This window comes from Pteropus alecto, unplaced genomic scaffold (assembly GCF_000325575.1).
Source record: "Pteropus alecto unplaced genomic scaffold, ASM32557v1 scaffold95, whole genome shotgun sequence".
NCBI classification, from domain to species: domain Eukaryota; kingdom Metazoa; phylum Chordata; class Mammalia; order Chiroptera; family Pteropodidae; genus Pteropus; species Pteropus alecto.
In genome coordinates, this window is record NW_006441071.1 from 16,285,603 (window position 1) to 16,308,295 (window position 22,693).

General features: G+C 38.8%; 1 protein-coding gene across 1 annotated transcript in view; it reads left to right on the plus strand.

Annotated features, from left to right (window-relative positions):
• The window catches only part of PGM5 (phosphoglucomutase 5), a 160,222-nt gene that overhangs the window by 102,164 nt on the left and 35,365 nt on the right, over positions 1 to 22,693 (plus strand). Inside the window, 2 exon segments of the mRNA XM_006918401.2 lie at positions 14,203 to 14,338; positions 18,009 to 18,192. Coding sequence (XP_006918463.1) covers positions 14,203 to 14,338; positions 18,009 to 18,192 — 320 coding nt within the window.

A 22,693-nucleotide genomic window follows, 5' to 3' on the forward strand; every position in this document is an offset into this window, starting at 1 on the left:
CTTTCTTTCTTTCTTTCTTTCTTTCTTTCTTTCTTTCTTTCTTTCTTTCTTTTCTTCTTTCTTTCTTTTGCATGTATCTGTCCAATTTTCCCAACACCATTTATTGAAGACACTGTCTTTACCCCATTGTATATTCTTACCTCTTTTGTCATATATTAAGTGAACATATAGGCATAGATTTATTTCCGGGCTCTCTATTCTAATCCATTGATCAATGTATCTGTTTTTATTGCAGTACCATGTTGTTTGACTACTGTAGTCTTGTAGTATAGTTTGATATCAGGTAGTGTGATACCTCCAACTTTGTTCTTCTTTCTCAAGATTGCCGTGACTATTCAAGGTCTTTTATGGTTCCATATAAATTTCAGAATTACTTGTTCTGTCTCTCTGAAAAATGCCATTGGTATTTTGATAGGGATTGCATTGAATCTATAGGTTGCTTTGGGTATTATGGCCATTTTAATGATGTTGATTCTTCCTACCCACAATCATGGTATATGCTTTCATTTAATTGTATCTTCTTCAATTTCTTTTTTCGATGATTTATAATTTTCTGAAAACAGGTCTTTTACCTTCTTGGTTAATTTGATTCCCAGGTATTTTATAGTTTTCGATGCAATTGTAAATGGGATTTTTTTAAATTTCTCTTTCTGAAAGTTCGTCATTGGTATATAAAAATGCCACTGACTTCTGAATATTTATTTTGTAACCTGCCACTTTACTGAATTCATTGATCAGTTCTAACAGTTTTTTGGTGGAATCTTTACGGTTCTCTATATATAGTATCATGTCATTGGCAAATAACGAGTTTTACTTCTGACTGCTTTCTTAATATTGGTAAAATCTATCATGTTTTTGTAGAATTTTCCCCTAATCTCATTTACTTAGAACCTTATTAGAAATGGCTGCTGGATTTATCAAGTGCCCTTTCAGAATCTAGTGATGTATTATATGTTTTTTTCTTTATTCTATGAATATAGTGAAATATCATGATGATTTACTGATATCAACCCATCCTTGAATTCTTATTTGGAATAAGTACTACTTAGTTATGCTTAAATGGATTGCAGTAAAACTGCTCTAACTGTTCATAAAGACAGAATTTTAGGCTATGTTGGGGTTCCTGAAGGAAAATTTTCCTGAGGAATTTTCTCCTCTTACCAAAGTCAGTTGGACTGAAGCAGCATTACTACTAATGCTGTAGGAGGAATGGCATGCATCTTTGTTTTCTTGGAAAAAAGAGCAACTATATCAACCTCTCTCAAGTATAACTGAAATGGAAATTGGTAAGTTCAGGTTGTCCCTCCCTCTTTCTTTGTCTTTATAAGCATTTATTGAGTTTTTACAAGCTACCATATAATTATAGCCTTTAAAATTAAAGGATTAAATATTACATGTGTAAACCACATTATACCCTTAGTAATAAATATTTGCTTACCTCAATTTAATAAACATTTATTAAGTACTTACACATTGTACAAGGCACTGTATTCTATGATATATAGAATACAAAATGCTTAACACCATACCCTTAAAAAACTCAATGTCTTTAGGGTACATAATTAGAAAGATGCACAGATGACTGTTCTACAAAGTAGAAACTTTAAAGTTCCAGAATAGAGGAACAGACAAAATACTATGGAAGATGGAAAAAAGTAGAAAATGCTTGGAGACTATAAGTCGCAAGCACTTTATGAAAGAGGTGGAAGTCAGGCTAGTTCTTACAGAATGGAAAGGATTTGTACACATAGAGATGAAAGGACAGGACCTTGCTAGATGGAGGGAGCAATATCAAGAGAGGAATAGTGGTAGGAGAGTAGGGGACATGTGTTGTGAGTAGCTAGTTGTTCAGTTTGTCTAGAACAATGTTTTCCAAATATAAATCAAGACTCATTTGGGGTCATGAGAATAGTATAATGTCATGAATGGCTTTTTTTTTTTTTTTTTTAAATAATAGACTAGAAACTATCAATGCATTGAGTTTAGTAAAAGTCAGTGTTATTTTGAGAAATATGTACATGTAAATATGCACACAGGTATCTATGTGTATACTATTCTCATTGTAAAATGCATTTATTTTGAGTCATGGCCAGAAATGTCTAAAAAAGACTCATCTATAGCAAGGGTCACCAAACTTTCTCTGTAAAGGGCACGATAGTAAATACTTTAGGCTTTGTAGTTGTTCCCTGCCACTGAGAGATAATGAAACAACATGGAATGTCATGAATGGCTTTTTTTTTTTTTTTTTAAATAATAGACTAGAAACTATCAATGCATTGAGTTTAGTAAAAGTCAGTGTTATTTTGAGAAATATGTACATGTAAATATGCACACAGGTATCTATGTGTATACTATTCTCATTGTAAAATGCATTTATTTTGAGTCATGGCCAGAAATGTCTAAAAAAGACTCATCTATAGCAAGGGTCACCAAACTTTCTCTGTAAAGAGCACGATAGTAAATACTTTAGGCTTTGCAGACTTAGAGGCTATTTTCACAATTACTCAACACTGCCACTATAGCACAAAAGCAGTCATAGATGATACATAGACACATGAGTTTGCTGTGTTCCAATACTTACAAAAATAGGCCCAAGTCCAAATTTGTCCCATGGGCTAAAGTTCTCTAACTTTTGATGTATAGGGTAGGGTAAAGAAAGGAGTATCGAGAAACAAGACTGGAAATATGAGTGAGGAGGGGCCAACTTTTAAAGCCCTTTGCCTGCCCAGCTTAGATGGTGGGACGTGACTCAACTGGAAATAGGAAACCAAGGTCTGCACAGGAGTGGAGTCTGTTTGCAGACACTTTTCAGCAGGTTTTGCTTTCAGACAGTCGTGCTGATTGCAACATGTAGGGTGGACTAGAATGGAACTTTAAAAGTCTCTGTTATATTTGGCTGTCATTTTCCTTTCAAGGAACACAAGAGATTATTCAATGTATAGAGCCCTAAGGTATTGCCTCCTCCACCATTTTTCGGGTTCAGATGACACTAGCTTGCTTTGATAGATGAAGCTCCTGAGCCCAAGAAGTAGTTAAGTGACTCACCCCGGGCCCCAGAGTTTGGAAAAGGCCTCCACTTGAATTAAATTACAGTTGAATTAAAAGGCAGGCCTCCTGCCGTACGGTGGATGCGGCTTTCCGCTGTGCTGATTAGTCTTTCCGATGAAAGCCATAACTAATTCCACCTCTCCAGCTCTCAACAGTAAATGATTGTCAAGGGGGCCTGAGGAACTCTACCACTCGGTCTTGGAAGGAGAAAGTGGCTTCATTCTGCTCTTATACAAGGCTTTATTAACGTCAGTTCTTGGAGAGGCACTGAGGCGGTTGTGTCAGAATCAACTGGGAAGCTTGCTAAAATTACAGATTTCTATCCTACCCTTACTTGGAATCCCTGGCAAGGGGAGCCTGAGAATATGCATTTTAATAAGTATCTTTGTATGATTCTGATGTGTAGTCAAGAATAGGAAGCATTGCTCGAGTGAAAACCAGTATCGTTGGCCTTTTTTTAAATCAGGAATGGTAGAAAGAATGTACCTGAGATGCCTCACCAGGTGTGGTCCAGACAGCCTAGAGGCCCAGGAATGTGAGGCTGATGATTACATTCAAGACCCTGACTTGCCGCTTACAAACATGTTACGTGGCCTCTCTGACTCTCACTTCTGACTGGTAAAAGGCAACTGATCACAGGAGCTTCCTTTTTACCTTGGTATATGGTTTTCAGAATCAAGTAATTTACCTCATTAATGGAGAAGAAAGTGGAGAGATGAAAAGGTTTTAGACCTGACACTGGGGAGCTGTTTCTCAAATTTAACTAAGCTTTTAAGAGTAGAGGATTTTTTCAGTGTCCCTAAGGCGTGGAGCTGTGTACCAACTAGGAATGCACCGTTTAGTGCCAGGAAAGCTTAAAATTATGAATCTGCCTCAGGCTCAACAATAGCAAGCCTTTTGTCCGAGATGAGCAGGATATATCCTGGGTAAAAATTTCCCTTGTCAGCTTCTTGAGTGCCAGAACTTCTCGAGGTATCAAGCTGGTGATAGGATCAGAGTTCAGGCTTTTTTCTTACGGAAAGGTCCAGTTCCTACCCAATAGGATACTTGTATTTATTGCCCTAAGAACCAAGGTCATTTAAGAAGCCAAATAATCTTTTGTGCCAAGACCAGGTATTTACCCACTTCCTGGGAAGGGCCCTGGAAAACTGCTTTACAGAAAGGAGAACATTTTATAAATACTCAGATTTCAATGGAAGAAAACTGTTCATCTCAATGGCATTCTGGCTACTTTTCTAAAGTTCTGAATTTGAAGGAATCTGGACTTGTTCCCGAACACAAAAGGGGATGAACTAAAATACTAAAACTAAGATGTAAACAAAAAACTTTGAAGTTTTTTTGGCATTTGTGGGTCATGTTCTACTTGTTGCTGTCGCTGTCCTCATTTTCTAAGAAGTCATACCATTTGGGGAGTGTATGAATTCTTGCAGCCTAGAGTTTATCCCTTTATAGGTAACACTTGACAATTTGCTATGTTTGTGAACAATTGGAAGAGCTCCAACCTTGACCACCATCTTGAGTATTACTCTTCTTATGTATTTTTTAAAAGCTAATGTCAATTGCCATACAAATTTGCTAAATAAAATCAGGCAATACAGCAATTTTTATGTGTTCCCAGAAAGTGCTCTTTGTTGATTTTTTCACAATAATAATAATAGTTATATTTTTAAATGAGCACTTAGTAAATGCCAGGGCATTGCTAAGCCTTTTGTATACATCCATTTTTTTCTGGAAATTTGGAATTGAATCCAAGTCTCTTGGCACAAATATGACGTGTCCATCATTGTCACACCAACTTCTCCACTGTGAACTCTGGAATATAGCCTGGTGCTCTTTAAGTTGGCTTTGTTTACAACTGCCACGTCTTTAGCACAGAAAGAGGAGACCCAAAGTACATGTGTATTATACGTCACAGGAAATCTTGAGTATCTTTTTAGTCTCTTGAGATTTGCTGGATCCCTCTGCTTGCCATGCAGAAGTTGTCAATGCCCTGAGAACAGGGGCCATGTTTAGCTCTATTTCTTTGATATATGGCAGGCCTTGAGTGAGTGTGTATAGGGTGGATGGAAGACTAGATGGAAGGCTGGAATGATTGATGGAAGGTAGATGAATGAAAAGAAAGTAGGAAGGAAGAAACAGACTTTTCATTTTGGTATTTCTTCTTTGCATTACTAGTAGTTACATTTTTATCATTCTTGAATGAATGTATTTCTGGAGATCGGGTATTAGGGTATCCCAAGATTTGGGAGGATTCACAAAAACAAAACCACACAAATATATACCAGTCGGAAGGGCGTGAGGAGGGATGTTATGAATTACAGTAAAATCAGAATTACATCAAATTTTAAAATAAAGTTTTGATATTTTCAATCATTCTATAATTATCAGCATAATTTAATAGCTAATAAAACACTTCTAGGAAGACTCCTTCCTAAAATCTCTGTTAATAAACAGATTTTATATTTCAAATATTGTTAATTGTTTGTAATTTGTTTTATTAACTTATTTCTTGTGTGGGGTTGCTGATAATTACCTGTAAATAGCCATGTTCAGCAGTGGGCTCGGTTCAAGCTTTAATGATCTTTTGTATATACTAAATTCTTACAGCCTTCAGCATAGACATTGTCTACTCTATTGTCTTATGGCTTATATTATTGACTTATTCTCTGGTTGCTTTGTGAATGGACAATTTATTTCTCCTAATAGTTATATTAGTTATAAGAGTTTTATGGTTATGCCTCTTCCTTTGTTTATATTTCACACATAAACTCTATACAACCTAATTCAAGATTGAGTTCATGGTAGTACTGTTGAACAAATATTGAATAAATTTAGCTATCTCTTCTTTATACAATTGTTTAATTTAATAATGTATGTTTTTAAAAGGAAAACTTTAATCCATTCCCTATCTAGATAACTGTTAACTCTACATTTGGCTGTTTCCACATCTGTCCAGGTCTCTAGAGAAAGAGGCCCATATATCTATGAATTTCAGATTATTGAGGTTCTACCACATTTCTTTTATTTGTGGCCAATTTGTGTAAATTTGGCTGGGTAGCAGATGTGATGTGAGGAGGCTGTGATGACAGCATTATCAGCGCTAGGAGAGCAGTTTCTTTGTTGGGCTAGTTGAAACAAGCTGTGTGCACATGTGGGATTCAATTTAGGCTGGGCTGGAGCACCAAGGTGCTGTGATTGACATTCCCAAGTGCGTCCTTGTAAAGTCCCCAAACTGGAACTCTTTTCTGGACCCTCTACAACCTATCAGCCCTGGTGCTGAGAAACAGAACTCCCTCTTGGAGTGGGAAGAATGTCTTTGTCACTTAAGAACATTTTCTTGGGGTCTCCACAGTTTCAGTTCCCTTGACCCTTCAATTCATCCTCCAAGCTGATGAAAAGTGGCAAGAGGAGATGTTGTGTGACACGTGAGTGTGAGCAGAAACAGGAATGGGGCCTCTGAGCCTGTGTCCACACTTAGCAGTGCATTCTGGGACTGGGAATCCTGGGAAATCATGTTCCTTAGCCACAAATTGAAGAATTCCAAATAGACTAAGGGTTTCTTTTCACAGCATCTCCTACAGGGCTTTTAACAAGGGGGCCCATTTCTTGATATTTAAGGAGCAGTCCCTAAAATTGTATCTTGAGGCTTCTCCACCTGCTATCTGATAGTTGCTAGGTGGCCCCACTGAGAACAAAGTATAATGACTATAGAATGATAGATCTTCAACCCTGTGGTGCAGGCCTTAAACTCACTGAAGAGATTTCTAATGCAGCTATGTCCTGTTAAGGAAGAATTCTTAAATAGCTGTGTTGTTTGCATCAGCACTGGTAACAAAGAAATGGGATGGGATGTGTGAGTTATGAGGTCCCACTGCTCCTGTGCTGGTGAGCTTGTGTGAGAGAGTTGTGTTAGCTGGCTGGCCATGATATTGTTAGTGTTTTCCCCTTCTCTGGGGTGGATGACTTGACTGCATTGGGGCATACATTAATGAAATAGTGGTAACACATATTATTTATCAAACCTCTCCTAAGTGACCAATACAATGCTTAGGGATGCCTATACATTATTTCTCTGAGATTTCTCAACAATTAAATGAAGTAGGGACCATACTGACTCTCATTTTACAGATGAGGTAACTGAAGCTTAGGAAGGAAAGTCAAACTACTTGCTAAGGTCATATTGGCAAAGCCAGAATTCAAACCCAATCTCACTGGCTCCACAGTACTTTGCTGCCCCTATTTAAGAAAATGCCAAGAGATCATTTTCTCCCATCTGATTATTCTTTTAGATGGAGAATGAATGCCAGGGGACTTGGGAGAATGGTGTCATGCAAACAGCACAGCAACAGGCATTGACAGACCTGGCTCCAATTTTGACTCCCCATCTTTGTAGTTGAACTACTTTACACAGATTGCCAACTTCTCTAGACCTCAATTTCCTCATTTATAGGATGAGTCTGTTCAGTGGAATGATCCGTAAAGTTTTTTCTAAGGTAATATTCCAGGTTGCTTCTAGCTAGCTACTTTTAGTGAAGTGTGTATCTGATGAATTATATCAAACTTCGTACTAGAGTTCACTCATTCATTTATTCATTCAGCGAAGATTTACTGCAAACCTCCTATGAGCCAAGAGTAATTTCAGACACAGGTCTTTCCCTCCTGGAGCTTACAGGGTGTTGCTATGGTTAGGATATTAGCCAAAAGCCCTACAGCATATTTGTGTCAAACATTATCATTATCATCACCATCATCATCATCATCGTCGTCGTCGTCAAATTTGTTGTTACATAGTGTTATTCTTGGGAGCCATGTTGCCCATAGCGCAGGATGAGCTTCATCCATCCGTTACTGCCTTTCTGAGCAGTAAAATCTTTCTGAGCTGATAGCTGGCTCTGATTGCTTATGTACAGCATATCTTTCTTCTCCAATTGGTGAAATTTGAGGGCACTTTTTAAAAAGCATTTATTTTTAAACATAGAAATGTGACGGTTTTTCCCTGAGTTTTGCATTTGGCCAGATTTAAAAAATTGAACTTAAGCAGTTTGAGACAGAGAAAAAATGTACCTGTCACAATTCTGTAGCATGTTCTCCAATCTCAAATTCACCTGCAAAGCATGTCTCCCAATTTTCCCTTGTAACTCTACTATTTTTAAAAGACGAATTCTTGTCTTAAGTGCATAAAAAGAGGATGGGAAGGATTTCACTGCAAATTAATGAAAATTTCATTTGCAAATGGAAAGAGTAAATAGATATGCAGAGAGAAGTAAAGGAAATTTGGCAACTTTACCTGAATGTCTAGTATGAAGAGGAAGAAGTGTAAATTCATTACCCAAATCTTCAGAAAGGCTGCCTCAGCTCTAAACACATGGGGCATTTTATCTGCTTTATTGCAACAACTGAGGCCCACTGTCATTACTGGGCTATTCTAGGAGTAGTGAAGTCCGTAGGTGTCCAAGCCAAACTGTCCAGGTCTTAATCTTCTTTTCACTACTTAGTCACTGTGTAACCTTGTACAAATGAATGATCTCATTCTCTTACTTATAAAAAGGAGCTATCAAATTGTAAAAATTATGTAATATATGTTTAAAATACTAAGTTTAGTGACTGGTGCTTTGTTGTTATTCTTCTAAGTATTGAATTTATCTTGCTTAGGATATCTGCTTCAAGAGCAAATTGTGTGTGTGTGTGTGTGTGTGTGTGTGTGTGTGTGTGTGTATTTCCTGTCATTTCTGGCTCGCTCCAGGAAATGTGTGTGTGCTAAGATGTGTGTTGAATGTGCACATATCCTACAAACCATCAGGAAACTCTTTGAGTGAGTGGCCTTTCTTACCAGATTACCAACCATCCTAGTCTACCTGGGACTGAGGTTTTCTGGGATTTAGGACATTTAGCGCTAAAACTCGAAAATTCCAGGCAGACTGGGAAGAGTTGATTACCGCAAAGTTGACAAAAACCCTCTGCAGTTGTCCAGACAAACAGGGCAGGGAGAAACCATGATATTGATGTTGACTACAGCAAGGCGAGAGCCACCCACCTGAGCATGGCCAGTGGCATCTATTGAACTAGAGACCAGTGGCTACTTTTCTTTGATACAAAATTTAAACAAAAAGAGGAAGAGGCCCAATTTTCTACCCCTAAGCGATCTGCTCCCAATATAGGACTATTTTGAGTGCCTTTCACCTAAAACAGTGGTTGTCAACCCTGACTCCCTGTGAGAATCACCCAAAGAACTTAAAAATATATATATACTGATTCCTGGGTTCCATTACCAGAACTTCTGAGCATTGATACCTTTTTATAAGTTCCTTAGGTGATGCTAATATGCAGCATGTATTGAGAATCACTAACCTGTGTTCGAGCTTGGAGTCAGCAACAGGTGCACAATGGTTTATATTTTCCTAATTGACAGATTCAGACCTTCCTGATCTGAATGTCTGCCGGGATGTCTTGATCTGTTAGTAACATTTGTGATGTTCGATTGAGTTAATTTGCTCACGCTGGGATTTCCATTTGAAGAAAATTTCTTTAGATGATTAAGTACTTTCTTTATTTTCCCCCTTTCTTTCGTGAGGTCACTATACTTAGTGGTGTACTGCCTTGTTCAAAGTAATATGGTTTGAAAGCTTGAGAAAATTCAAAGTCTAATTTGGGTGAAGGGGAATAGAGATATTTCTGATGAGAAAAAAATAGACTCTCTTTTTTGTACCAATTTTTGCTGGAGTTTATGGCAGGGAAGAGCTGAACACCCTCCTTCTGGTATCTATCTGGGTGGGAACAGCTGCTTCTATGGACTTTTCAGAATACGTATGAATAAGTTTCCAGCTGGGCTGGCCTGGATGGAGGAAGGTAAGGTGAGTGGTGCTTACAGACTTTGGGAATATGAGTGAAAGCTCCTTGCAGCGTTCTCAACCAGGTGGCAAGCTCTGAATAGAGGAAGCAAGCTTCAGAAGTTGTACTGGTCTTATTCAGTGCTAAAAAGAAGTGAGCTATGAAGCCATGAAAATTCATGAAGGAACTTTAATTACATATGACTAAGTGAAAGACATGAAACTGAAAAGGCTACATGCTGTATGAGTCTAACTATATAATAATCTGGAAAAGTCAAAACTATTAAGAATGGTAAAAAAAAAAAAAAAAGAAGAAGAATTAATGGTTGCCAGGGCCTAGGAGGAACAGAGGGATGAATAGGCCAGACACAGAGGATTTTTAGGGCAGTAAAACTATCCTGTATGATACTGTAATGATGGGTACATGTCATTCTACATTTGTCAAAACCCATAGAATATACAACACCAAGGGTAAGCCCTAACATAAACGATGGACTTTGAATGATAATGACGTTTCAGTGTAGGTCCATCAGTTATAAGAAATGTCTCACTGTGGAGGTGGACATTGACAGTAGTGGGAGATAGTATTTGCTTGGGGACAGGGAGTATATGCTAACTCCTGTACTTTCTGTTCAATTTTGTTGGGAAGCTAAAACTGCTCTAAAAAATAGTCTATTAAAAACTTGTACTGGCAATAATGCATATAAATGTTACAGTAGAAGAATTTTTCCTGGGAACTCATGTTTTAAAGACAGAGCAGATGTGAACATGTGAAATGAGGAAGTAAAGAAATATCTTATTTGCTTTTTTCCCCAAACAACTCTTAACTGTTCACAGAATGTTGGGATACTGCCTGGGAGAAAAGGGAATGAAATGCAGGCTGGGTGAGCCTCTCTCTGTACATGGTCAGCAACAGTAGAAATGGCCATGGGGGCTTTTGATGTGAATCTGAAGCTTTGTCTTTGCTAGTGGGGTCTCTCTGTGAGGCAAGCAGACCCTGTCCCCCAAGCCCAGCTTCCCCTAAGGCCAACATTGACATTTTAGCAGTGAACCTTCTTTTTTCCTCATCCTCACTTTCTGTCAAGTAATGGTTCCTTACAGGACATGCTTGATCCTAATCCTAACATCTGTGAACCCCACAAGAGGGGGTGGTGGTGGTGGTAGGGGTCATATTCAATCTCTATGCTCTAAAAAGCTATTATTCAACCTAAGAAATGGGACGATTAATAGGTTCAAGGTTCATCACCTGTTCATAAGTGGTAGTGATCTCTTTAATATCGCAACTAGCTCTTGGTAAATGGAATTTAATGTTTTCAAATTTGAATTTCTGCACACTATTGATGACTTAAAGATTTATTTTTTCTTATGAAAATAGTACACATTTATTGTGGAAATATGCCCAAAGGAGAAGAAAAACACTTGTGATTCTACCATTTCAGAGATAACAGTTTGGTGTATATCCCCTCTAAAGCACACTGTGACAGCATCCAGTAGAAACATCTGTGTAATTCAATATCATCAATATCTGTATCGCCACCTCAGTGAGTTGTAAAGAACATAGTTAATTTTACTTGATCATCAGCCCCTTACGAATGTTGGCAAATTTTTAACTTATTGGCAAGTATATCCAAGCCAACTCACAATCTACTGTGCAGTTGGCTTCAAATGGTTAAGGTGTCTTTTTTCTTTTTAATCCTGCTAAAAGAACTTTATGTCTCTCTCAATTATGACATCTAATCTCTCAGAGTTAATAGCATCTAATGGCTTTATCTCCAGAATGTAGTCCAGCTGGAGATGCAAGGCATGCAAAGCCCATGTTTTAGAACAAAAGGGTATTTTTCTCTAGCCAGTAAATAAAAATGATTTTTCAGCTATAAAAGGACAAAAGGTTTTAAAATTATTCCACTGGGCAGGGTTTCCTAGATTTTTTTTTTTTTTTTGGCCTTGGCCATCGAGCTAACCCAGCATTTCCCAAACTCCTTCCTTGTAGCAGTGTGAAGAGTTCACTGGATGAGACTAGAGTCACTCCATAGTGTGATGATTAAAACTCAGGGTCCTCTTAATCTAAAGGAAGCTGGAGCCAGACATCTAAAAGTGTCATCAGCAGACCATTGACCAGTGTAGGAAGAACTAAAGACTGATCCTTCCTTTTAAATATCTTTGCTGCCCTCTCGAGTTTCTGTTTTCCTTTTTGAGGAAAAACATTTAACACTTAGCACTATAAGTGTAACAAGAAGGGTAAATTGTCCCTAGCTTCACCGAGAAGTTATCAAAGATGTTTAGCTTAAGGTATTGTTTCAGCATTTTCAGTGTTTAAACAGCTCTGTGACATTAGGTCTCCTTTTTTGATTTTCTATGTATGTTTCATGGCCCTCAAACCCAAGAGTACTGTTATCCACTCTTATTGCTCTATTGCAAGAAGAAATGGTCCACCCCCTCATTCCAGTCCACTTCTTAAGACTTTGCTGTTGCAAGAGACAGAGGATAAAATTATATGAATAACTGAGAACATTTTGCCTCAAGGTATGTATTGAGAAATCAGCACCATGTTGGTGCTTTATGTGAATCACCAACAAGATCAACAGCAGCCACTTGTGACATCCCAGTCACTGTTCTCCATACCAAGGCATATTTAGTCGCTTCATTCTAACAGTAACCCCAAGGGGTAGGGGACATTATTGTCCCTATGTTGCAGGTGAGGACAGCAAGTCACACAAAGGTAAGTAGCTGAGCCAGAATTTGAACATGAACAATTTGACTCAAGAGCTTGCCCTCTGAATTTGATTAAATTGATACAATAAGCCCACAAGATTGGTGATGGTGTCCCCATTTTGTAGATGATGAGTTGGAGCTCATAAAGAGTAATATCTTTGCAATAAGTTCTCAAACCTGGGAAGTATCAGAGTTTGGTTTAAAATGCTAATTCCAAAACCTTCCTCATGTTTTTCCCATTATACCATGTTTCTTATACTATAACATGTTTCTTTGTATTCAGGGCTTTATTCGTGTCAGAGAGCTTACAAATGACCAGTAGACAGATGCTTAAATGGGCCTATAACACATTCTTCAGGGTTCATTTTATACAGGAAGTGACCTGTTTAGACTGTACTCTTTATTATTGTGAATGCCACAATATGAACTGCATCTCTTTCTATATAAATAGCTGTAGAATTAAACTTTCCAGTTTATTCCTGCCTCAAGAACTTTGTGGTTGCAGCCCCTCCAGTTGGAATGTTTTGTCCCTAGATTTTGGCATGGCTGACTCCTTCTTCTCAGGTGTAAACTCATGTCATCACTTTGGTGGGGCTGACCCTGACTACCTGTATTAGTTTCCTAAGGTTTCCAGAACAAATTATCACAACCTGGGTGGCTTAAAATAACAGAAATGCATTCTTTCTTAGTTCTGGAGACAGAAATTCACAATCGAGGTGTTGGTGGGACCATGCTTTCTCTGAAGGCTCTAGGGGAAAATCCTTCCCTGCCTCTTTCAATTTCTGGTGGCTCCATGCTTTATTTGGCTTGTGGCAGCATAATTTCAGTCTCTGCCTCTGTCTTCACATAACCGTAGTCCTTTGTAATAGTCCTTTGTATTTCTCCTCTCTTTGTCTCCTCTTCTTCTAAGAACATTTGGCATTGGATTTAGGGCCCACCTGGATAATCCAGGATGATCTCATCTCAAGATCTTTAACTTAATTATATTTTCAAGCCTGTTTCCCCCAATAAGGTCACATTCACAGGTTCTGGGTGGACATATCTTTTGGGAGGGGCACCATTCAGCCTTTTTCTAAATAAACTACATTACTCTAGGTAAAGCCATCTTAGTTGCTGTCACACTCTGTGACATCATCACCCAGTTAATTATTTTTATAGCTCTTGTCCTTATTTGATGCATCTTGTTCTTTAATTTGTTTACTTTTCTGTTGTTGTCTGTCTCCACCTACTTGAATTCAAGCTTTATGAGTAAAGTGCTATCTTGTTCACTGCTGCATCTCTAGTACCTAGATCGGTGCTTGGTATATTGTAAGGATCACCAAATATCTACTGAATGAATGATACCATTGGACAAATGTGACGACAACTTGGCTCTTTGATCCTTTCAAAAATTTACAGGATTTTATTTTATTTTTTGATATTGTTTTATGTTATCTGAATTTCTGTTACTTATTTTTGGAAATTTAAGTTTATTATGGGACATATATTTAACACAATGAATAATACATCCAGCCATTTCAATATAATACTCAATTGCTAACTGGCCTTCATAGTTCATTTAGCTTTCACTTTTCCCCCAGGAACAAATTCAGCAGACTATTTTTTTCTCTTTTAGGCTCTGATCACCTCCGGGAGAAAGATGGCCTTTGGGCTGTCTTAGTCTGGCTCTCCATTATCGCTGCTCGTAAGCAGAGTGTGGAGGAAATTGTCCGAGATCACTGGGCCAAATTTGGCCGCCACTACTATTGCAGGTGAGAAGGATAAAGGTCTCTGTATGGACCCTGGGGCATTACTTTTAGAGAAGGTTCCTAAAACAGGTGGGCTAGAACATCAAGAAGGAAGCATTTTTCAAGAAGATCTGAGGAACACAGAGGCTGGAGCCAGGTAACTCCTGATAGGTGGTAGGGAGGTAGTATCAAGGACTACTAAAATGGAGGGTATAAATTTCTCCAACCCAAGTGACATCTCTCTGTAATCTTTCCATCAGTGCCTATAAGGCAGGAAGACATCTCAAGAGGGTATCTGGACTGCCGAGCCTTAAAAGGTTCTTTGGTGCACATAAGCGTTGTGCAGTCAAACCAGGAGCTTTCTTTATTGGTTCTCCATCCATAATTATCAAGGAAGGGAGCAGGGGGGTGGAGCAGAGACATCAGCTGCAACAGGTCAGGGTGGTTTTTTAATCCTCTCCCTTATCTTTTGCCTCCCAGCTAATGGTCCAAACAATGTCCAAGATGCCCAAGCTGGCACCTTCTGAAGGGGCCATGTGATTCAGGAGCCCCACATTTTGCTAAAATTTTGTGTCCATGAAAGGAGGTACAGAAAAGGGAACTATTACCCTGGGAAGGAAGAAGGGGAAAGGTCAGTGGCTCAGAGCTTAGGGTTGGGAGTCTCTATCACTTTTCTGTTGTTGAAGTAAATGAAGGAGCAGAGTCTTTTGGCTGTATGGTTGCCTGGTAGAGGTGTGTACCTAGAAATGCTAGGTATATGTCCCTAGTACCAAGCCATGGTTTGGGGGGTAAAGTGGCAGGAAAGGATGTTGGGAAAGAGGGTGGGAATGGGGCAAGGGAATCCCTGGGCAGTTCTAGAGGCTCTCTGTGTATTAAAAACAGAGATTGTGGCTCATTTGCTTTGCTTTTGAATAGCTAACTACTTTGGATATTTGGTTGTGTTTCAAAAGCTTGAGGACAGAAAGAAGGCTTTAGAGTTCCCTTATAAGGTGATTGCTTCTTCTCTTAAGAGGTCATTTACTTAGATAAACATCACAGAATAAGGAAGCCTGTGATTGTACTCGTTAAAATAAAAAAAGACTGCAATGCTCTGGGAAATGTAGACAACACCATAACATTTTTGGTTTAGTCAAGAAGGCTGAGGATATGAGAGCCTACGAACTACCTCAAATTATTTATTATATCATAAAATGAGGACTCTCAAGGCACGTGGGAACTCTTTACTCACTAGTATTTCTAACAAGTGTCAAAAAAAAAATCCTGCTTCTTGTGGGCTTTTTTGGCATGTTGAAGGGCTATTGGTACAGCAAATCCTTCTATTGCATAAAGCAAATCCTTCTAGTGCATAAAAAGTCCAGCCTGATAAAATATATTACGATTGTCAACCTCTGGCTCAGTGAGATGGCTTTGAGTTGGGATGTGTTTCTCATAATTGTGGAATGATTATCCAGCTTTCTGCCAGTGTTTTGAAGATGTGGTGTTATGATATGTATATTTATAATATAGTTCATTTTTTGTAGCCAGGAGTTTACATGATAATTACTTTTTTCATAACAAATACCATATTAGAGAATATAATGCAATGGAGATTTAAATTCTGTTGAATATTTAATTATGTTTCAGATTTCTGTCCAAAAAGATCATAGAGATAAGGAAAAATAGAGAGAGGAAAGATAGAATGACAGATAAACATTTCCTTCAGCCTCCAGCAAATGAAGGTTGAAAGGTGCTTATGAAATAAAATGATTTCCAGCCTGTTTTTGAGTGGAGAGGAGATAATAAAACAATTTTGGTTTAATTAATACTGAGCCCAAAGATGAATCTGAGAACCCAGATAATAATTTTCCTTGTATGAGTGGACTCCAGAAGAAATTCTCCATTTAAACGTTTCTTCTCTCAAAAATAAGTTGTTAGTAGTGGTAGTCAGAAGGGGTCGTAGTGAGGGAACTGGAGTGCTAGGACCTGTTTATGAATGAAGATGAGCATTTCGGCAGGTTGGTCCGATGACCTCAGCCGTAGATTGAATGTGATCTATCACATTAATGGATTTTCTCAACTTCTGAATCTCTTTCAATGCCTCTTGACCTTCTACTAGACTCTCTTATCCCATCATTCTGCCCCCTTCTGCTTGGTTGAGTATTTACCTTCCCAAAAAGACTATCTTTAAAGAGAATCTAGGTTCAGAACACATACACTGATGAGAACGAGTGTTGTGAGTTCTCTATTGTTCTGTTTCTGAGGCTGGGGAGGACGTAGCTTGAGTAGGAAGAAAAGAATAAAAGGAAGGGATATAGGTTTAGGGGACCCATTGCTAGACACGGTATCATTTCATGTTCTCCATTTTAGGTAATATGTTGATGTTTACCGGAAATCTCGAAAGATCTCGGGTGGAAAAAAAGCAGAAACAACTATTTAGATATTCCTTTTTTCTGAGAACTCACATTCTTTCCCTGTGTTACAGGGAGCCCAAATGTGAGACCCCAGCCACTAGAGCACAGCTGCCGCTCTGAGGGTATGCTTCTTAAACAGACCCCCTTGGGTGTACCATTAAGTCTGGGTCAAATCTATTTGACATTGGGGAAAATCCTGCAGTTTCTTTATGGTAGTGACTAAGAACAAAAGTAACAGTTTTAAGCACTGATGTCTGGCGCTGTGCCAGCTATTTGGTATGCATTATAGTATTTAAACCCTACAATAACAAAAGAGATAGCTGTTAACTTTAGACTTTTTTCCCCCTGCTAATCACCTCTTAGCCTCATTGTTAACATTTGATGATCTTGGCTAGGAGGACTTTCTTTTAAATGGAACAAGGGTGATATTTCTTTCCAGTTTCCAATAGAGTTTTATGGTACGTTGTACTCCTTTCCTCTTTCTCTCTTTGCCTCCCTTGATTCCTCCCTTTCCTTCCTTCTTTCCCTTCCTGCCATCTTTCATTCCACTACCCACAAAACATTTGCTACTTGCCAGAAGCAGCAGAGAACGAAACAGGTAAGGACTCTGCCTTTATGGAGCTTATGGTTCTTGTGGGCAAAGACAGACAAGACATAAGTAAACAAATATACGAACAAGATAAATACAGATTGAGGTAACTACCAAAGGAAAATATAAAGGATGATGAGAGAGGGGTGAGATAGAGGGAAGCTATCATCTTAGATGGATGGTCAGAGGTCATTTTCTGGGGTGACACCGAGTTTGAAAACTAAAGGAATACACCAGCTATTTGAGTAGCAGGGGAAGAATACATCAGGTAAAGGAACAGACAGCAAGAGCAAAATCCCAGAGGCAGTAAAAGGTGGAGTATCTCTGAGGACTGGGGAGGCCAGTGTGGCTAGAGCACAGTGAACAAGGGTGAAAGAAGGACCAAGTCAAGTCTATGGGTGAGCATGGTCAGATCCCACAGTGCCTTATAGACTGTAGTTAAGGTTTTGAGTCTTGTTCTCAGTGGGATGGGTGCTATTGGAGGAATTTAAAGGAAAAGAGTGACATGACTTAATTTTTACAAGATCATTCTGGTTGCTGTGTGGGGCATGGTTTGTAAGAGCCAGGTGGAAGTGGGAGACCAGTTGGGAGTACTTTTCTTTGCAGTTCTTCCATGAAAACAAAACCAATGATTAGATGACCTTGAGAGGTCCACCTAATTGCTGGTTCTCTAATTAGGTTTGTGTTCATGCTGTGTCTTGCCTTCCCTCACTAGGTTTGACTATGAGGGGCTAGAGCCTAAGACGACATATTACATCATGAGGGACCTGGAGGCCCTGGTCACAGACAAGTCCTTCATCGGCCAGCAGTTTGCTGTGGGAAGCCATGTCTACAGTGTAGCGAAGACAGACAGCTTTGAATACGTGGACCCTGTGGATGGCACCGTGACCAAGAAACAGGTACTTGTAAAGAAATCACCAAAACAGATTATCAGGCTGAGCGGGTGCCAAAGTGTCCTAGAGCTAGAGAGTCTTTAGGTATGATGTAACCTGAGCCTTATACTTTATAGATGACTACCCTGTAGCCAGGAGAGAGGAAAGCCCTTGGTGAAGGTTACCCACCTAGTGAGTGGTAGAGGGTAGCTTAGAACACGGGGCCTTGACTTTCTGTCCAGTATTATTTCCACTTGGTAACTAGGGAGCTAATATCTCAAACGGATATAAACCAAATTTCCTTCTGAAATGTTTGCAGCCTGCAGGCTCTCTATGTGGTTGCCATTACTGGTGACAGATTCAGATAAGTTTCCAAGAGCAAAAGATTCCTTTCCTTGGGACCCCCTCCCCGAAGGTACAGGGATGTTTCAGCTTTTATTACCTTAAGTCATTGAGGAATGATAGGAGCTTAGCCAGATGGCTTTGTTACTCCCGATAGGTTAAAAAACAGTTGGAAAATTTGCTCCACAAAACCCCAAAGGAAGATTTATGATTGAAAATTATTTATAGTTGAGAATTATTATCATCATAGATTAAGTGGCAAAATCAACCACAGCTTCTGTTATGGTCTCATCTTTGTGAATTGTTTAAGAGGAGTTGAAAGCTATTACAATTATTTTCCTTCTTGGTTTTGTTGTTTATTGGCTATGACAAATGTCAACCACTCTCAGAGAATATTTTAACATGTACAATCTAAATAAGACACTCCGAGTAATGTTAAGAGACCCAGCATTGAATCGTTCCCCTGCCACTTACTAGTGTGTGACTTTGGGAAAGTTGCTTGATTTCTTTGAGCCACAGTTTCTTCCTCATCTGTAAAATATCTGTCTGAGTTGTTTAAGAAATAGAATGAAATAAAATATACAAAAGCTCTTAGCTATCCTTTACATAGGGAGTACACACTAAATTTTTGTAGTTATGTTTTGTTTCATTTCAGAATGCTTTCTTGTAGACTAAATTGAGTTCTCTCCAATATACAGCAGTGACTCCCTGGAGATGTGAAGTCAAGAGCTCAGTGCATGGGATCTTTGAGCCTCTATGACCCCGATAAGTCTTTCCCAGTTTTGTACCATATTCCTGCTTCCACTGTATGCAGGGAACTCAGAACAAACTTTTCCCAAAGCCAGGGCTCATTTTGTTGTTGTTACTGTAAAATTCAAGAGTTGTAAAATGTGTGCTTTCTAAAGTATCTTTGGGAGGTTTCTGTTCTCCTGGGAGGAAGGCTTGAAACCCATTCCTTGAAGGAATTGTCCAGTCAGTGCGAGGTTCTGGACTTTATCTACTCGTGTAGAGCTTCTTTGTTGAGCTCATTTGTTTTGCTGTTAAATCCACTAATACTCTGCCATTTTCTTCTTCAGTGCACTCAGCACTTGGATACTTTTTTCTTGGCTTTTCTTTAATCGTTCACGTCAGGCTAATTCCTCAGCTAGATCTCAAGTTTGGACAATTATTTACTTCATGTTGCCTCTCCTCCAACTCATAGTGGTTTCCACTTTTACTCTGGAATTTATTGATATCTTTTTCTTTTCACACTCTTCCATCTGAGCTCAAATGTGGCCATAAATAGATAAGTGCTGCCAGGACTTGCTCGCAGGAGTTTCTCTAATACAGAAGGAAGGTTGTTGTTTATGTCCCCATATTCCAGGACTTGAGTGACATCTTCGTTAACTTTTAGCCCTGAATCCCACTAGAGCTTCCCGGCAGGTCTGAGCTTGGCTTGATGGGGATTAGGGGAGACCATTAACACTCAGGGGCATCCCCTTTGTCAGCAAGTCACAGGTAGTTCTTTCACCACGGTGGCCCTGTTGGTGTAGAGGGGGACTTCCTGCGTAGTGGTGCTGTTGCTAAACTTTCATCACTGAGGCTGACACCTCAGTACTCTTGGGATGTCAGTAGTCATCACCGTTTAATTCCACAGACCGTTGCGTCTAGGGCACACTTCATGCAACATTGTTGTAAAATAAACTACTCCTAAAACATTTTTGAATGTAAAATGAACTGGTATTATTTTAAAATAGTCATAAAGTACTTCAGTACATTCAGTCAATAGATATTTCTTCAGAGCCTACCAAGTGCATGATATTAGTTTTTTTCATGGTGCAGTTTTTAATGTAAATATATAACAGCTTTATCAAGATGTAATTCACATACCATAGAATTCATCCATTTAAAATATATAATTCAGTGGTTTGTAGTATATTTATAGAGTTGTTCAGTCATCACCACAATCAATTTTAGAACATTTTCATCACCCCAAAAGGAAACCTGTACTCTCTAGCCGTCTCTCCCTTCCAGCTCCTGGCAACCATTGAACTACTTTTCATATCTATGGATTTTCCTGTTCTGGACATTTCACATAGGTGGAATCATACAATATGTGATCCTTTGTGACTGGCTGCTTTCACCAACCATAATGTTTTCAGGATAAATATATATATATATATTTCATATTGTACTTATATCAGTACTTCATTCCTTTTTATTGCCAAATAATATTTCACTGTGTAAATATACTACATTTTGTTTATCCACTCATCAGTTGATAGACATTTGGGTCGTTTCACTTTGGGGCTATTATGAATAACGCTATGTGAATATTCGTGTAAAGCTTTTGTACAGACATAGTTTTTCAATTCTGTTTTTCAATTCTATTTGGTATACATATGAGTGGAGTTACTGGGTCAAGTGGTAACTCTATGCTTAACCTTTAAAGAAACTGCCATACGGTCTTCAAAGCAATTGCACCATTTTACATTCCTACCAGCAGTATACAAGATTTCAATTTCTGCATGCTTTCATGTAACAACTATTGTTGTTACATGTCCTTCTGATTATAGAATACTATTTTAAAACAACCTACTATATTATGGATTATTTTAAAATTAAGATAGGAAGAGATTTAACCTTTATGAGGAGAAACAGAAGTATGCCTCACCTAGCAAAATCCAAAGGAAACAATGCAACATCTTCACTTCTTATGGGAGACAGATGCCTATGGCCTCCAGTGTTTTATTGTTTTGGAGTCAGACAGATAGGTTTGAAGGCTAATATTGTCACTGCCTATATCTGTGACTTTGGGCATGTTACTTAACTTCTCTTTACCTCAGTTTGGGGATGGGAGCAGGTGACACTAGCAATAATTACCATATAGGGTTATGGAGAAGGTTTGAGGAGAAAGTCCCCAGTCAGGCACAGTGGCTGGTACCCACATGATGCTCAAGAAATATTAGTTCCTTCCCCCTTACCAGAATCATCAACTTGCCTGAATATCAGTTTGCAGAAAGGGCGTGAGTCATGTTTCAGTGTACAAGCTTGAAGTCAAAAAGTCTTGGGTTTGAATCTTCACTCTGCCACCTCTTTGCTGGGTAACCTTAGCCAAGTTATTTAATCTCCGTGTGCCTGTCTCTCCTTGTCTGTGAAAACAGGAACAGTAATTGTGTTTACCTATAGCCCTTGGGAGAATTGTGAGATAATACATATAAAGTCCTGGCACATCATAAACACTAATAAATGGTTAACTAAAATAAGTTACATTAAAAGAGCATCCTTGGGAAAGAAAATTTGGCACTTAACGAAACATATATGATAAGAAAATTAGGGGAAAAACCATACGACTTTGCAAGGGGTCATGTGAAGATATGGGAAGGCCTTTTCAGTTTCTGAATTATCAGTGAATTGATTCAAAGTCACATTTCTCTGCCTTTCTTCAGTCCCCCTCCCACCTTTGCCCACCCCTCTACTTTTCTTCAAAGAGGAAAAGGTTTTTTAAAGTAGCTCAGTCTCCTTTCTGTCCTTGATTCAAGCTTAGAGTCAGGAAACAGACCGTGGAAAAAAAATCTGTTTAACATATATCCTTAGAGATAAAGAAGAAATGCTTCTCCATCCAAAATGAAATCAAAACCCCCTTTGGTGATAAGATCCCCGCCCCCCCCCCACCATTCTACTGCTGTGCAAGTGTCCAACAAAATCTATCCTGCCTGTGAGACCCAGTGGGAGTCACTCAAGGAGCAAGAAGGAAACCCTTGAAGTACCCAAACCCTGACATTAATTCCCAGGGACCTCAGTGGCCTGACTGCACCCTGTCAGGTCTCATGGAATTTGCCATGGCTGCCTTCAAATGACTGAATTTTTGTGACTCTGGGAACCAAGAGAAAAGTTGATGTGTGCCTTCCATTAAACAGGACCCAAGAGAGATTCTGATTTAGAAATACCAATTTAATGAGGCATGGTTCAACAATTGAAGTTCATCCTTCTGTTCTTCCCATGAGGATATGTCACTGTTTATTTTCAGGTAAAATCTAGTCACATGAATGAATAATGATGGTTTCTTCAAATATGAGTAAGAAAAATAAACCAATAGCTACTACGCGAGTAGGGGAGCAATTTGACCAACTTGCTGACTAATTTAAGAAGTTCCCAATTTTTGCCTTGTAAAGAGATGGGAAAGATGAGAGTGTGAGGTGACCAC